Source organism: Acanthochromis polyacanthus, chromosome 8 (genome assembly GCF_021347895.1).
Source record: "Acanthochromis polyacanthus isolate Apoly-LR-REF ecotype Palm Island chromosome 8, KAUST_Apoly_ChrSc, whole genome shotgun sequence".
Taxonomy (NCBI): domain Eukaryota; kingdom Metazoa; phylum Chordata; class Actinopteri; family Pomacentridae; genus Acanthochromis; species Acanthochromis polyacanthus.
In genome coordinates this window covers 21,743,812-21,760,628 of record NC_067120.1, presented here as the reverse complement: position 1 = coordinate 21,760,628, position 16,817 = coordinate 21,743,812, and the positions used below count along the sequence as shown (strand labels likewise).

General features: G+C 40.0%; 1 protein-coding gene across 12 annotated transcripts in view; it reads left to right on the top strand.

Moving 5' to 3' along the window:
* Positions 1-16,817, top strand: part of LOC110966119 (unconventional myosin-IXAa-like) — a 156,368-nt gene that overhangs the window by 99,173 nt on the left and 40,378 nt on the right. For all 12 annotated transcript variants that reach the window (XM_051952624.1, XM_051952625.1, XM_051952626.1 and 9 more), the window contains 2 exons: positions 4,470-4,586; positions 6,800-6,934. In XM_051952624.1, coding sequence (XP_051808584.1) covers positions 4,470-4,586; positions 6,800-6,934 — 252 coding nt within the window. The remainder of the gene's footprint in view (positions 1-4,469; positions 4,587-6,799; positions 6,935-16,817) is intronic.

Sequence of the window (16,817 nt, the reverse complement as noted above, 5' to 3'; positions counted from 1 at the left end):
AACGTTCTCCACGGCTTCTCCAGACCCTTTCATGTCTGTCACATGCGCTCAGGGTGAACCTGCTCTCATCTGTGAAAAGCACAGGGCACCAGTGGTGGACTTGCAAATTCCTGTGTTGCCAGCCGAGCTCCACGGTGTCAGTCAGCGAGCACAGCGGGCACTAGAGGACGCTGGGCCCTCAGACCACTTTCATTACATCTCTTTCCGATTGTTTGATCAGAGACATTCACACCAGTGGTCTGCTGGAGGTCATTTTGTAGAGCTATTGCAGTGCTCATCCTGTTCCTCCTTGCACAAAGGAGCAGATACCTGTCCTGCTGATTGGTTGAGGACCTTCGACAGCCCTGTCAAGCTCTCCCAGACTAACTGCCTGTCTCCTGCAATCTCCTCCATGCGCTTGAGAATGTGCTGGGTGACACAACAAACCTTCTGGCAATGGCACGCATTGATGTGCCATCCTAGAGGAGTTGGACTGCCTCTTCAACCTCTGTTGGGTCCAGGTATCGCCTCATGCTACCAGGAGTGACACTTACCCTAGCCAAATGCAAAACTAGTGAAAAACAGTCAGACAATATTAGGAAGGAAAAAAATGTCAGTGGCCTTCACCTGTATACTCATTCCTGTTTTGGGGGTTGTGTCATTGTTACCCCTCTAGTGCACCTGTTGTTAATTTTATGAACACCAAAGCAGCTGAAACTGACTAAAAAGCCCCTCAGTTACTTACTTGACCAGATCAGTATCCCACATGTTTCACTGATTTGATGCAATACTTAGATTAAAAAGTGTTCCTTTAATTTTTTTGAGCAGTGTATATATATATATATATATATATATATATATATATATATTTATATAGGCATTGAGATAGAAAAAAAGTACAAACATATGCAGATTGGCATATTGCGGTGAAACACACACATGCACAAAACATCCTGCAGCGAGGGAGCTAGCAGGCCACGTGCAGCGTGAACTCATGCTGGTGTTTCACACCTCCTGTGGTTTTCAAGAGGAGGAATGAGAGAAAGAGATGGAAACAGAGAGAACAACAACTTCCCCTCCCAGAGCCTTATAATCACAAACACCAGCTAAGACCCCGTTTAACAGCCAGAACCATTACAGTTTACAAAAGTCTCTGATAAAGTCCTGCTAATTATTTTGTCAGTTTCTTGGGTGGCCCTCCAGTAAAACATTTTCAGCCTATTTTCTTCCAGCCATGCTACTTTCTCGTTCTTAACTGGTCCCATTGTGGTGAATAATTAAATTACATGGCAAAACACAGAGACGATGCACGCTCAGTGAGCATGTGAAATGTTCACATCAGATCCACCTGTCCCAAGCTCCTGCTGAAGCATTTAAACTGTGATTCTTTTTGAAGCTTTCTATTATTCATAACAACCTTATGTAAGTTTGTGGGAGCAGGGACGTCACAGGCCTGTCTGCTAAAAATATCATCAACAATCAATAATGCAGGAGTGAAGAGGCAGCTTTTAAAAATGCACAATTTTGCTTCATCACGGCCGTTGACTGCATGCGGCCTCAGCAGGCAGCTTTTATAACAGTCCTTCAAAGTAAGTGCGTCTGCATCAGGGTGTGTTCACCGTGTGCCACAGAGGCCTGGGAAATAGTTGCAGCATTGGTTTTTGTTGTTCAATCACAAGCTCAGAACATTTAGGTTTTTGTTTTGTTTATTTTACGCCCTTGTAATTTGAGTTCATGCACACTGTTCCAGAAATTTATGGCCAATTACTTCATAATTAGGTTCATTAAATTTTATGTTGGTGAGTTTTGTTGGTTTTTTTTCTACAGATTTCTGAAAGCTCCCATCCCTGACTTCAGTGGTTCAAGTAGATGTAGTGTTTTTCCCTGATTAGTGAAGCAGGCAGGTTTTAAAAAGGGACACATTCTTTTTACACATGTACACCAACAGGTACTGTCATCCATCAAAACTAGCAACAGAACAGTGGCACCAGAGTGGCATTATTAAATAGTTACACCTTGAATATCCTAAATCTCAGCCTTTGCAATTGCATGTTTTCAAATCATTGAGTTGAAATTGATTAATTGCTGAGCCCTACTGACGGCTAGCGTGTTAAAAAGGTTCAAGGTGTGAGTACTAAACTCCAAAGGGCTTTGAACATTTTTGGTGGTCTATAGTGTTTATAAAAAGCAGTATGACTTTGCGCTGTTTCACTCTGTGGACGTTGTCACAGATCCATTGGTTTTATAACCTCCTTTGTCACTTTCTCTACATTTTCTGCCACTCTGATTGGATTACACTGACCACAGTCTTTGTAACTTTGGGTCTGTGTTGCAATGCACAAGTATTTTAGGGTTCCTGGCATCAAAATGTATGACCTAATTGAAGCCAAATTCATATGTCGTGTTCCAGTCCCTATTCAATCATAACACTTGTTGCTGCCAAAGGACCTGCTCTGGAGTCCAAGTTAAGACTGCTCTTATGTTAGCTTAGCATACTCCTCATCCTGCCTAAAGAAAGAGCATAGTTGCTCTTTGGCTTGCTGAGGCGTCATAATGCGTTTTTTTGCCAGTGTTGCTTTTTATGGGTCAAAAAGTGATCCATAAAAAAGTTATCCAAATAGTGACGTGTAGGTCTGGAGGTACTTAAGGCTCTGGCTTCTGACTGAAAACACCCAAAATATTACAGCACTGTGCACAGCAAGACTGCCAAACATAAGTGCACTAACTCTGAGCAGCCAGGAAACTTAAATATGGGCTCTGCTATCCTTTAAATACAAAGTGGGGATTGTTATAATTCTTTAGCGATTCATTAATAACAGCAGCCTGAGGTGAACTTCTGGTATTACTGGTATACACATTCCTAAATTACTGTAGCACATTAACTAACGGACTGTTAGCATTGATGGAACTTACTGAAGGTAAAAGCTAATGAAGCTTCCTTGAGAGATTATTGCTAGTTGACTACTGACTTATTTTAGCATCCTGTTGCTGCAGTGTGTAATTTTATCCAGACAAGTAAGAAGACAATGGAAATTGCACACATAATGTAGACTTACTGATCTTGAATATATACTAGTTTTATTAGTTTAGGCAGCAAACAAGTACCACTAATTCAGCTGATACCAATTTTACATCTGTAACGCTAGGTTAAAGATCCCCTATGGTAAAAATCAAAATTTTTTTACCTTGTCAGCATGTCCGTATGGTGTTTTTTACAACAGGAAGACACATCATGACCTTTCCCTAAAGCAGCTAAACAAACCTGATAAAACAATCCTTTAGCTTTCAGAATATGACTTTCTGTGTCAGTGTTCTTCTTCAGAAACGGGTTTCAGTTCAACCATGTATGGCTTACGAATTGCTCCAGTATTACAACTTGACATTTTTACAGCATTTGAGAGGAGTCGTAGGTGAGCTGGTGTGCTTGAGCCGTCATCAGTGGGACAGGTGAATGGAGGGAGGCAGGAACTAGAGGATCTGCCAATGATCAAAGATGCAACGGTGTAGTACGTCTAAGCCATTTTAAAGAATAATTTTAATGACAAGCACTTCTGAATATGTAACTTTGAATTTAGACCCAGCAGGTAGGTAGCTTAAAATCAAGATTAAAAACAGGAGAAAGCAGCTATCCTGGCTCCAAAGCTTAGAAACAAAAAATAACCACAACAAACAAACCAGAACAAGGTTTACTACGGTCTATGTTAACTACCCATTAAACTAAACCTAGTTTTTTGTGTATTGCTTTAAGCAGCCAGGCATCCCTGCAATTCCAGTGTTTATGCCAAGGAAAGATAGTGTTTCAGTGAATGTTTGTTTGCCTAATGTAATTTCATCTGTACTACATTTTTATTGCAGTCTGAACCAAATTGTTGACGGTCTCCTCTGTCCATTGATCAAATGTTTACTAAAGAATTTCTAACCTGTTTATCTTTACTTTCTCTGGTGGTAGCTTGCGCTTTTCTTTTCAATCTCTTAATCTCATTAGACAACTGCTGCTGTAGTTTATTACGTTTCCTCTGTCCACGTCTCACATTTAACATGACACTGATACAGTTTCAGAAACAAGAAAGAGAACATTGATGTTGTTTGTCATATCGACTAACCTTAAACATGTTAACTTTAACAAAGTACTTGCTTTTGTCGAAACGATGCTCGACCCCCCTGACCCTACGTCAGTAAAATAACCAAATCTTAAAGCTGATTTATTTTTCAGCACTAACTTTTAGCAGTTTTAAAATTCACAGAGAAACAATGTACAACAGATAGAGTTGAATCAAAAGATGCTTCTGTATTTGTCTGTATAGAATGGATTTTTTTTTTAAAAGTTTGTAATGTATACTGTTTCACCATTGTGAAAATATCTGAGAACAACTGACAAGGTGCTTCAGTAGGGTGATAAAATACATTCACAAAGTTGACTTCTGGTCCAGATTATGAAATCCATATGTTGTTGATCAGGAGGAACCAACTTGTTGTGTATGTGTGTCTAGGCGGGCACAGTGAGGGACTCCATGGCCAAGTCACTGTACAGCGCGCTGTTTGACTGGATCGTCTTCAGGACCAACCATGCCCTGCTAAACAACAAGGACCTGGAGGACAATTCAAAGGTAGGACTGAAAACGCTCTCCCACACTAACACACTTACACACAGTTTCAAAAGTTATTGAGTTAAGAATATCTGGCTGAGAGCCGGGACATTTCTTGAGCTCAAACCAAGATTTTATGTTCTCCAAACCTGAAACCAGTGACGTCCATATTTATCGACATCCATCCATCCATCCATGACCTTCTAGCTGTGAGGAGATAGTGCTATTGACATCATTCTACTCTGTGCAAATATATCCACATCACAGAATGTATATTAAAGCAATACATTGCTGCTGTTGTGTTTGTTACATCTATCTGGATTTCAGTTTTGTCAGAAGCAGCTAATACCGCTAACATGGTTCTTCGGCTTTGACATCAACACTGTGATATTCAGTATAATGTCAGACAGTTTTTTGCTCTTGTCATATTTTATTTCACTGGAAGTAGAAAAAGCTCAAAAATGTCTTTTGTGAAGTATAACAAAGTTATAATCCAGAAATCATTAAAAATAAAAGTTTAATTTCCTTGATTATTTTGCAGAAATTTGAAAAAGTCTGAAATCTACACGTATTGCAGTCTTTCAAGGGCCTACTATGTGCTCCAAATGCTCGAAAAAATGGTGACATGGTATAGATATTGTGCTACTTACTGTGTAAACACAGCCTGCAGTTCAGCCAAACATTTCTAGAGTTTTGTCACTTGACTGTTGGTCGCAACTTGGTTAGCTATGGCTCCACTGTTGCGTTGAGGAATGGAAAGTTTCTTGTTGTTTTTTTTTTCTGTAAAATCTGTAAAAGTATAAGGGTTTTACTGTTGTCAGAATATTTAAAATGAAATCTGTAGAATATGGTCATTTTGATTAATCAGCCTAGTTTTAAGCTTAAATTGGGTTAATTTTACCTACGAAATTTGAAGTTACACATGAAAAATCTCTTGAATTCCTCTATTTTATCGTGTATTTGCTCTGGGAATTTGTATAATTTTGGTGATTTTTTTTTTTTTTTTTTTTTTAAGATAACATGCCTTTTAAGCCAGCAAGTTTAGATTCCGAAGGTTAAAATAAATCACTTGTTAAAGCTGAGGTCTGCTATCGTGATCACTTAATTTGAAAAACAAGAAAGTGGGGGTTCCTTTTCAGATAAGGAAATTGTAAATGATTTTCACAACATTGTGACTGAATGTATACAGGTGAAAAATTACGCTTTCACAGAATGCAGAGCCATCTTTCTCTACACTAAATTAGGTGGCATTCACAGAATTAATAAGGATCACACATCATTGACCTGAGCACCTGACCCTAAACAAACCACAATGTCTGCCATGAAGACAATTTATTAGAGTGAAGGAAAAATATTTAACACATTCATGAACTTACAGTCACACTACATTTGTCATCCCTTTGTCTATTTTTTTCTTTTCCTCCCTTCATTTGTCTTTTCTTTTATTCCCAGAGGATGAATAAAAAAGCCCCTGTGTGTGTGTGTGTGTGTGTGTGTGTGTTGAACTGGCAGTTGGCAAGTCATACCAAGTCCGGGTAGCTAAAGAATTAGAAAACAGATCATTCTATGTGTGTGTGGCATGTGCAGTGTGTGTGTGTTGGTGTGTATGCCAGGAACATTTGGGCAGATGGCATCACATTCCCCTCAGCTCAGTTTACCCCCTGTGGTCCTGTGATGTCTCAGTGCAGTGTGTGTGTGTGTGTGTGTGTGTGTGTACGCCTCCCTTGGCAGCAGTGACATCATCTGTCTGTGTGTGTTTGTCAGGGGGTCGATGAGGTTGCACTTTCTGTCAAGGTCATTGTTCTTATGTATCAAATAACAGTTTGTACAAGCGCCCTGTGCTCATGTATGTGTTTTTGCCAGAGTAAAAAATTGCCCCTCGGAGAGAAATAAAACACCACTGAATGAAATAAAATTAAATTGGAAGCAGCTTTTACAGTCCATTTCATAATTAAGGGGCTTCTTTGAGTGAACGCCTCCCTCAGATGGTGCTTATTAATGATATATGATGACATGAATCTTACTGACACCCAGGGGGCAACTAGGACACTGGAGCTCTAAAAGAAAGGGATATAAGAAGAAGCAGATTATTAAAGATATCTCTAAATAAATATCATAAAACAGCATCATTTTTATTGATGTTTACAGAGTTGCAAGTGGACAATTTTCCATCCCTTTCCCCACACATTCTCTGATAAGTGATCTCATAAATGTATGTATGTCTTTTCCAACAGATCCTGTCTATTGGAGTCCTGGACATTTTTGGCTTTGAGGATTATGAGAACAACAGCTTTGAACAATTCTGCATCAACTTCGCTAACGAGCGACTCCAGCACTACTTCAACCAACACATCTTCAAGTTGGAACAGGTAGAGTCAAATAGCTGTATTTCCTTTACTTTCCTTTACTCTCCTTTCCTTTCCTTTTCTCTCCTTTCCTTTCCTTTTCTCTCCTCTCCTCTCCTCTCCTCTCCTCTCCTCTCCTCTCCTCTCCTCTCCTCTCCTCTCCTCTCCTCTCTTCTCCTTTCTTTTCCTTTCTTTTCCTTTCCTTTCCTTTCCTTTCCTTTCCTCCAGACAATGATCATTGTACAGCTGCTGATAACATGTCACTACCTTGTTTGTTGAACTGTCATTGTGACGATGTAAACAACACTCAAAAACACTTATACATTATATGCAGTGATGTCAGTTTGGCGTCACAGTATTGTCGAAGTTACACGTTTTTGATTCATTGGACTGATGGAGTAAAGAATGGGCCCTCCTAACTTCGTTTTCAAAGAGAGAACTTTCGTAGTTGTGCTTCATACATCACATTGGTGAAAATCGATGGCTTCCTCTTGAGTGGAAAGCTCTGAATGTAGTACAGCAAGGTTTAAAAGTCCCATTTAGTGTGCTTTGGTATTGAATGAAAGTCTCACATGCCCCCAGAATATGTATTTCAATATTTCAGTGACAGATAATTGTTAAATTAATCATTTTAGCATGACTGTATAACCCCTGATTCAAAGCAATGTCAGTGTCTGTAGCTGTAAATGGAGCTAAGCTGCCCTGTTCAGAAAAAGACTATGATAGACAGCGCAGAGCAAAACAGTTGACCACGCAGCAGCTCACATGACGTTACAATTTCCACAGAGCTCTGACATGTGGCCACACAATCAAAGGTAATAGTAATGTTTGCCACATTAGCCCCCTGCTTGCTGATGCACATGTTGTCCTATGGTTGTGGGGACATTGCCATCAAAAATATACGTAATCCAGTTTCTGAAATGCTGGAAGTGCATGAAGAGTCTTGTGTTTACTCTTGTAGCCAACAGCAGAACATTTAGAGTGCTTCGTTTGACGTTAAAACATCTTTGAGTTTGTAGGAGCAGCTTTAGGAAGCAAATAAACCTGTTGGACAAAAAGGCAGCAACTCTTTCCGAATGATTCACCTCAAAGCAGCAGGCAGTGAGAAGGCAGGATTATACAAAGGTTGAGCTGGATAGCGATCATTCATTAGTTTCTAATTCCAGTGAGCTTATAAAGCTAGGATGCCATGTAGTTAAGGGGGTGTCAGGGGAGTGGCAGTTGGAGGCGTCTTAATATTTTTACAGCTTTTAATTTTACACTTCGAATTTTTTAAGATACACAATAAGAATGTATTTTCACCCCATGGGACCTTCAGAAAGGAGCTGCTGTTAACGTGCTTTGATGTGTAAAATCCGTGCATGTCTCCTCATAGTGGCGGCGTTGTCAAAGTCTGCTTTCCTGGAGCAATAAGACAAGAGAGGTGCAAGGAAATAAAATACATTTCGAACTAAGGAGGGTAACTGGAAGTGCTTACTTCTATTGTATTCTTTTGTATTTGAACTGATTTGACATCACAATGTAATGCTAGCCAGTTCTTAAAAGCACCTTACAGTGCTATCAGCAGAACAGCTATAGAATGAACATGAGAATTAAGGTTGCCTTCATGGCTTTATTGATGAAAAGTGGTCATGATAAGAGCTCTGGCCCTTCATTTGGTTTTCTGTCATATAACATCACTCTGTCATGGTCCACATGTCCTCATGTGAGAGTGCTTTGAGGTGGGCAGCCACTCCCACATTGACATTATAGTGCAGGCAGATGTCATTATGTAGCTAGGTTAAGTTAGCACGCACATCCATTAAAGTAAAAAGTCAGCGAAAAAGTGCTGCATAACCAGATCGGGCTGACAGGCTGGGTTAGAGTGCAGGAGTCAGACGTGTGCTCTGAAAGCTAAGTGCTGCTAACACCAGCAAACCTGTTTTTGAAAGTTATACAACGTTATTTTCAGACATGCTTTGGTTTGTTTACTATCAGTGCTTCTGAATGGCTGCATTCTTTTTCTTACTTATTTTTATTTCAGCACCGCTTCAAGCATCACTACTAAACATTCAAGAGACGTCATCTCCACCATCATAACTACCCTCTGTCTCACTCAAAAGGACTATTACCGAACCGCTAATCCCTAACCAGCTATATTATGTATTCATTATGCTCATTTATTCAGATAGCAACTGCCAAACCACTTAATATTCTGTGTGTGTGTTTTTTTCCCCCCAAAATCAGATCCGTAGAGCAACCAAGAGTGCACTGAGAGGGAAAAAAAACAGAATAATATTTTGGGGGAGATAATGACTCTCAATCAGCTTGACTGTGTCTCTGTAGCTGTCAGCACTCGTCTCTGTCTTGCTGAATGCTGGCTGATAGGTCGAAGCAACTTAGCAGGCGGGCCCATCGCTGACGGCTAAACGAGCAGAGGAAGGGAGTGAAAAAGAGCTGTGTTTCAGTAAACAAGTGCAGTAGCGTCCCTTCACTCTCAATGAAGATCACAGACTGCCAATCGGCCTGCGCTAATGGCTCTGTTATCTGTTTCTGACTGTTATCCCTCAGGCCACACACACACACACACACACACACACACACACACACACACACACACACACACACACACAAGATGAAACAAGTGCTAACAAACAGGTTTCGTTGCAGTTCATGAAAGAAACGACTGTTAAACGCCTTGACGTTTAGGTTTGCGGTTTTTTGTGCTGCTGATCAGAACAAACAGAAAGTACAGATGTACATGTGCTTCATTAATGTGTCATTTTATATGTGATATAAAGTGAAGCGATATATGTACCGTTTTATATCACAAAGAACATTTGAACCGTATATCTACATATACGGTTCAAATGTTTCCATGAAAACTCACACTTTTATTCACGTACTGACATAACTGCACAAGGGTTTTCTAATCATCAGTTAGCCTTTCAGCACCATGAGCTATGTTATCTTCACTGAAAAAAAAAAAAGCTTTTCTTTTAAAAATAAGGACATTTCTAAACTTTTGAATGGTAGTCTATGTATAAAGTAATTGCACAGGACTTTTTAATGAGGTACCTGACCTCTGCTTTACTGTTTTCTTTATTATGTGAAATAAATTATGCTACAATCGTTCTATAAAAATTAAAGATAACCATAACCCTCTGAACTCAAAGCTGGGTGTTTTTTTTCCACTGCAACATAAAGTCCTGCACCATTGTGGAAATGGTACAACCTTGGTTAGAAGTAGAGAGAACAAAAAATGTCCCATGCACGGTATGACACTCTTGTATTGCCACAAATCATAACAAACAAAGCTGCATTTCTTTAACTATTGCTGAAAAGTGCAGAAAAGACACTGAATTTTGGTCAAATCATTGTTGGTCCACAGTTAAGTCAATAATGTCTTGGAGGTGTAGCTTTGGCAGCTTTTTTTTTTTCTTTTAAAGAGAACATGTCTTTCAAATCCACTCTGGGTTTTGGGGTTCAGAAGGTTAATTAAATGATCCTTTATCTTTAGTGCATACAGTTCAAACTGTTTTATCAACATCTGGCTTCTACTGTTGTCTCAAAAGTTTAATAAATAGTTTTATTTTTCATTGTCAATCATTCTGTGACAGCAAGTGCTCCTTGATGAATATCTGTTTTGAATGAACCTTTGATTTGAAGGTTTGTTTCTGTGTTGTATTCAACTAAGAAGTGCTGCAGAGACACTCACCCTCACAGGACGGTGCCCAATGTTGTTTAAGCAGAGTTCACGTTTATTATCCTTTAATCACTGGGGTCCTCCGATCCTTTGGCTATCTGCTGTTCGTGAGTTTATTTTACAGGACAACAGTTGAGTTGAGCTCAGGGAGCCCTTCTGAGGCAGACTGGTAGAGCTTCCTAATCGAGGGTTGCCAGATCTCAACTGATTTATGTTTGTTTGAATAAAGTTGTGCAGTTCGCACCTCAGGCCCCTTCCACCCCTAGTTTGACGTCATATGGAGGGAAAGCTCTCCACACCTTGTCTGTGGTATTGTTTTGAGCCTTTAACTGTGACCTCACATCAGCTGGCACTTAACATTAGAGGACCCAGAAACTGTCTTGGCTTTCTTTACCTCACCAAACTAAACACTAATCATAATCAATCATGATCAAGGTTCAACTATCTGACTTTCCAACAGATTCTTGGTTTTCTGGCATGCCAGTAATTCAGTGTGATTTCTCTCATGACTGCTGTTAAAAAGTCAGTTTTATTATTTCAAATTGTTATTTTAATGCTATTAAAGTCATGGAATTGTATTTTACATAACAGCAACAAATGTTTTTTTGCACTTGAAATGAACTCTAGACCTTTTATTTGTTCCCTGTAAATGAAATAATGAGGGAATAACACACAACTGATGATGGAAAAGCTGAGCAGCCAATTGTCCAGTTACTTTTGGTCCCTTAAAAAAGTGGGGGGGCACATATAAAATGTGTTGCAATTCAAACACTGTTCACCTGATTTGGATGTGAATACCCTCAAATTAAAACAAAGTCTGCACTTCAAGCACATCTTGATTGTTTCCTTTTAAATTCATTGCAGTGGTGTACAGAGCCCAAATACTGAAAATTGTCTGTGTCCAAATATTTATGGACCTGACTATATATAGACTGTATCTAACAGATGGGCATAGTCACCATGATGTCACCCATTGGTTTGTGGAATAATATTTTCAAGCATCGAGTTTTAAATTTGGCCACAGCCATTTGGGGTTTTTGAAATGTAGCATGTCAGGTCCGGGGTGGCTCTGACTGAGAACACAAGGACACTAGCCATGCCCTTATGGTAGCAAATTGTCACGCACAAGCTAGTCCCACCTAAAAATGTGTCCTACTTTGTCATCTGTTGTACTCCAAATGGGACCATAATTTACAAATGACAATAAATTCATTAGGAAAATGCCATATCTAGCCACATACAGTCTCATAGCCCTCTATAAAATTGGGCTTCTTTTTGCAAACAGAGGAGTCAGACCCTGCTGGCTGTTACAAAGAATGTAGGTTTAAGTCACTTTAGCGTTGGATTCACTTTCCAGACTCTGAGATTCCATCCATCTCTTATATACAGTTGGTGATGTGCGCTAAAACAGCATTGGATGTACGTACACAGCTCTGATTCTGTGAAGGAAACTCTGGAGCAAGACAGTAAATCTAGGCTTCTAATTTGCTACTTAAATATTGCTAAATATCAACGATGTTTGTCCATAATTACACCCTCTACGTGTAATGTAGCTTTCAAGTGTCAAAGTCATTGCATTAATGAAACGGAAATAAAAACCAACAGTGCCAGTTTCAAAACAATTTCAAGTCCAGAAGAGACCTACGTGAAGCTTCTGTCACATTTTGTGGAAACAAGTGTGAACTAAAGCCTTCTGTCAGCTTCTACGCCTGATTCTGGAAGGTTATGTTTACTGTCCGTCAGTGGGATTTTCCTCCTCTCTTCCCTCTCGGCTGCACTTTCCTCCAACCAATCAGTTGGTCTTATCAGCAGAGCGTGTTTACCTTTGGAACAGCAGCCAAAGCTAATAGCACCACACCAACCCCAGCCCACAGCTGGATGGATGAGGGTGTGTGTGAGGACTCTCCTAGTGTTTACACTCAACATGCCAGTTGGTGCTTGATTTATTTATTTTTTTTCTGTGTGAGAATATATCAAAGTAATAAAACACACAACGAGTACGCCTAAGGCAAACACAGTGTCGTGTTTAACTCATGAGTTATCTTCCTGACTCAGAAGTAAAATGAAAAACATGTGGCCAGGTTTACCTTCATCTGATATAGAATCCTGCTGCCTACCGTTGAGTGTAATGTAAGAGGTTTTAACAGTAAGCAAGTGCCAAAAGATTCTCTAAATGAAGTCTGTACTTCTTACAAAGAACCTCCCAGATTTTAACTCACTCTTAGTCAATAGCCATGCTGATTAAATAGCAGTTTTGTGTTGATTATATACACCATTATTGCTTCACACAGTCCAGCTGACTTCTTGGCAAAGCCCACTTACAGAGAATGTCTAATTGCAACACAGTCAGCATGGCTTCTTTTTATTCTGTCTCCGTCGGTTTCTACATCTCTTTCCCTCAGTCCTTTTAAAACCTCCAGATCTTGCTTCTGCTCCCATTATTGCACCACTGTTTCTGCTGTCTGCTCAATAAAAACACTCTGCTGTCATAATAAAAGAGACAAGCAGTGAGGGAGGGAGAAATATAAAGACAGAGGGAATAGAGATATAGCAGGAGAGTTGGAGAAATGGACATAAACACGCATGACCTCCGTCACCTCTATACCAGGACGTTCAGCCAAACACGGTTCATGTTGCTTGAACGCTGCACTGTGTTACAGGTCAGAGAACAGACACACAGTTGACTAATAGCTGAAGTGATGGTTTAAATCTTCACCAGCCTCATCAGCTATAACAGAACTCCCTGCTTTCTTCAACACAGCGGGAGGTTTTAGTGCTGGATGATATTTCAATTATGTGCTGTTGTCCATGGAACTGGTTTGGCATCAAAATTCTTACACCCAGATACTTCAAACATAAAATACATTCGATGGTTGATGTTGATCATTATTTGTACATACTTCATTCTTTAAGTATTTCAGTCCTCTGCTGGCTGCTGGCATCCAGCTTCACTTCATTCCATAGATGTTCTGCTTGTCTGGTGCAGCTGGAGGTCACTTTTGTTATCGTTTTGTGACCCTTGCATTACTGAAACAGGTAATGTGTGCTCCCAGACATGCCATTTACCTTCTTCAAACAATGAATGTGTCATATGGTGGATATCAGGGAGTACCAGTAATGAAGAAAAATAATCAGATGTTTTACTTGAAGACCCCCTCCAGTGAAAATCCAGTTTCTCTTTAACTCCTCCTCTTTAACTCTCTGTGTTTTTTATATTCTAGAAGACAAATTTCGACCTTGAACCTGCAGTGTGCTGATGACAGCTTCAAAAACGGCAATTCAGACTTCCAGGGTTTCATATGTAACAAACCAGAGGAACTAATCCTGTTCACTTGCAGGGTGGGATTTTCATCATTTTTATCAGTATCATTATTCTTCTTCAGAAGCGGTTTTTGAACATATATGCCTGTATGCCTTTCCTCCAATATCACAGCTTGCCATTGTGTAGTTTAGAGTATGTTTAAAGTGTTTCTGCAGAATTGTTGGTGAGCTGGTGTGTGTGAGTTGCTATGAGTGACAGAGGGGTGCTAAGGAGTGAGGCGAAGGCTTCATTGATCACATTCTAGTGGAAGGCAGTAGTGGAAGTTAAATGCCAGCCTTTGGAAGGGAGGAAGGGATTATTTTCATTCATTTCGTTGTGGATCAGAGGGAGATGGATCTGTCCACAACTCAAATCTACTGTATTATTTTTAAGGCACAAATAGAACTTTAAATTTTTCAGATTTCTGTCTTTTTTTTTTTTTTTAACTAACTTGCTCAATTAAACTTTGTCGTCATCACCTTGGTTGACAGAAGTGATACCAAACATCTGGGTTCTGCAGGCAAAGAGTGGTGTGACCTGATTATTTAAGTCTGACCTCTCTTATCTCAGGTTTTGAAATGAATATCTCTATTCTCTGTAAACTCTACTCGTCAACCCTTGGAGACTGTTGGTCCTTCTTTTTTTACCAGAGCATTATTGGCTTATACAACTAGTGAGACCTGTTCTTGTATACTTGGCTCAAGAAAAACATCTTTTCTGGTTGCCATTGAAACTGAAGTTTGACCATTGTCTCCGATTGTGATATTCATGGATTGAACCTCAGGTAACACCTGGGGTGAGGAGGGTTTGAGAGCTACAGAGCTGCATGTTTGGGTTTTGTGAATGGTGTGGTTCTGCCAGCTTCATCTTGCCATGGTTTTCAGTGTTTGGAACCAAGTGTGAAGTAACCAGAATGAAAGTCAGCACCTGGAAATTAGATTGCATTGGTTCTCTGCTGGAAAATGGTGGATTGCCCCCTCTGGGTTAGTGGTTACTAACTGCCCCAAGTACAGGAGTTCTGGTATCTCAGGATCTTGATCACAAGTAATGGGAAAATGGAGCATGAGATGGACAGTTTGGTGCACTGTCAGCACTAATGTGGGTGTTGTCAAGGATCATCATGGTTTACCAGTCAACCTACGTTCCCGCCCTCACCGGTTGTCATTAGTTTTGGTTACTGACTTGAAGAATCAACCTTAGAGATAAGGTGAGGAGCACAGACATCCACCGTAGAGATGATGCTTGTTTGCCTAGAAGTGAACCAACTGTGCAGGTTCGACCTCTTGTTAGGAAGCCTCTGGAGTGTCTTCCTTTGGGAGGTGTTTCATGTGCACCCAAATAGGAGGAGACCCATTCATTTAAGGGATTACATGTCTCATCTGGGCCTGTTGCTGCCCCATGAGAATCTGAAAGGTGCTGCTGGGGAGAACAAATGCCAGAAATACTCTGCTTAGTCTTCTGCCACCTTGATAAGTGGGAAAAAAAGTAATGGGCGTATTTATTGGCATTCGTTTGCCATTATCATGATTAATAAATACTTTAACTACACTTTTATAAAAACAGTCTTGCAAAGGAGAAAACCAACCAAAAAATCTCCGACTGTTTTGAAGTTGCTAGACCTGACGTGTCCGGTACATAATAACAAATCTCCAGGCACGCTGCTGATTAGTGAAACCGTAACTGAACCACCATCTCTGCATGCTTCACATACTGAGTCACTGCTTTGTAGTCCTCTGTCTGCAGGGCCCGGCTGTTTACGTTCATGTGTATATGTCGTAAAATGGCTGATGAGAGTATGTGTTTATCTCTTTATCAGAGTGTCTGCGTCTAATTGTCTCTCTCTCCCTGAGTAAACACATGTGTTCACAAACTGGCTCACAGACACAACAAAGTTAGCCAGATGAACTGTGTCAGCCATCGGTGACTGTTCAGCTTGATGAGATTTAAACAAAACCACACGAATGCAACGTTTTTGCAGTTCTGTTTTCATTTCTCTTGATCCGGAGCGACCTCGGAATAAAACCAAACATGCCACATGTTCTGAATGCCTCGTCAGTGATTCAACATCCTAAAAAAAGAAGCAGAGAGCCGACGTGTCGCATTTATAAAAGTATGTTCCAGCGCTGCTTCAAATACTTTAACTGCTGTCTCACTTTAATTATTGGCCAGCATGTGAGCCAACTGATTGTCAAAATATTTTAGATTTTTTCCTTCACACCGTAACACTAGTTTAAAAATACTAAACTCTAATTGAAAGATACAAAATGGTGGCAACATGTAAATGTAGCATGCAAATAGAAATACTGTATATGTGTTAACACACATTAGCCCCAGACACACACAAACTGAGTCTGGCTTTATTTTGATATTACGTTCCATAGTCCTGCATATATTTGTTGTTTTCTGGGGTATTCTGGTTTGCTCTTGAAATGAATTGACAATCGTATCTTTTTTTTTCTCATCTCTCCATATCTGACTAAACTATACAAATACCGTGACATTTATGTCCCTTCCATGTTGCACACAAGATATCTGGTATGTTTAAAAAATGAGATTGCAGTTTTCTGTGCAAAATCAGCCTCTCAGAAGTGAGAAATAGTTTTCACTGGTTTGTCTAACTGCTGGAAAGGCTCTAATAACAATAGAATTAGCAGTACATTGTTTTTTCAGGAGATCAAGCGATGTGAAGAACACTGTGGTATCGAGGGCTGCCATAAGCTCTGTAGACCTTACTGCTATTGATTGACCTGATACTGACCAACTCCTTTTCCTCTAGTCTTGATCAGCTCTACTCATTGTCTTGCTAGTGCTGACTTCTAACATTTTGCTGAGTGTGCATGCAGTCCCACAGTTAGACACACTGTGACTGTTTACATGCCGTTCTCAAATGGACCTCAACAGTAGCATTCCTGGTAGAGGAG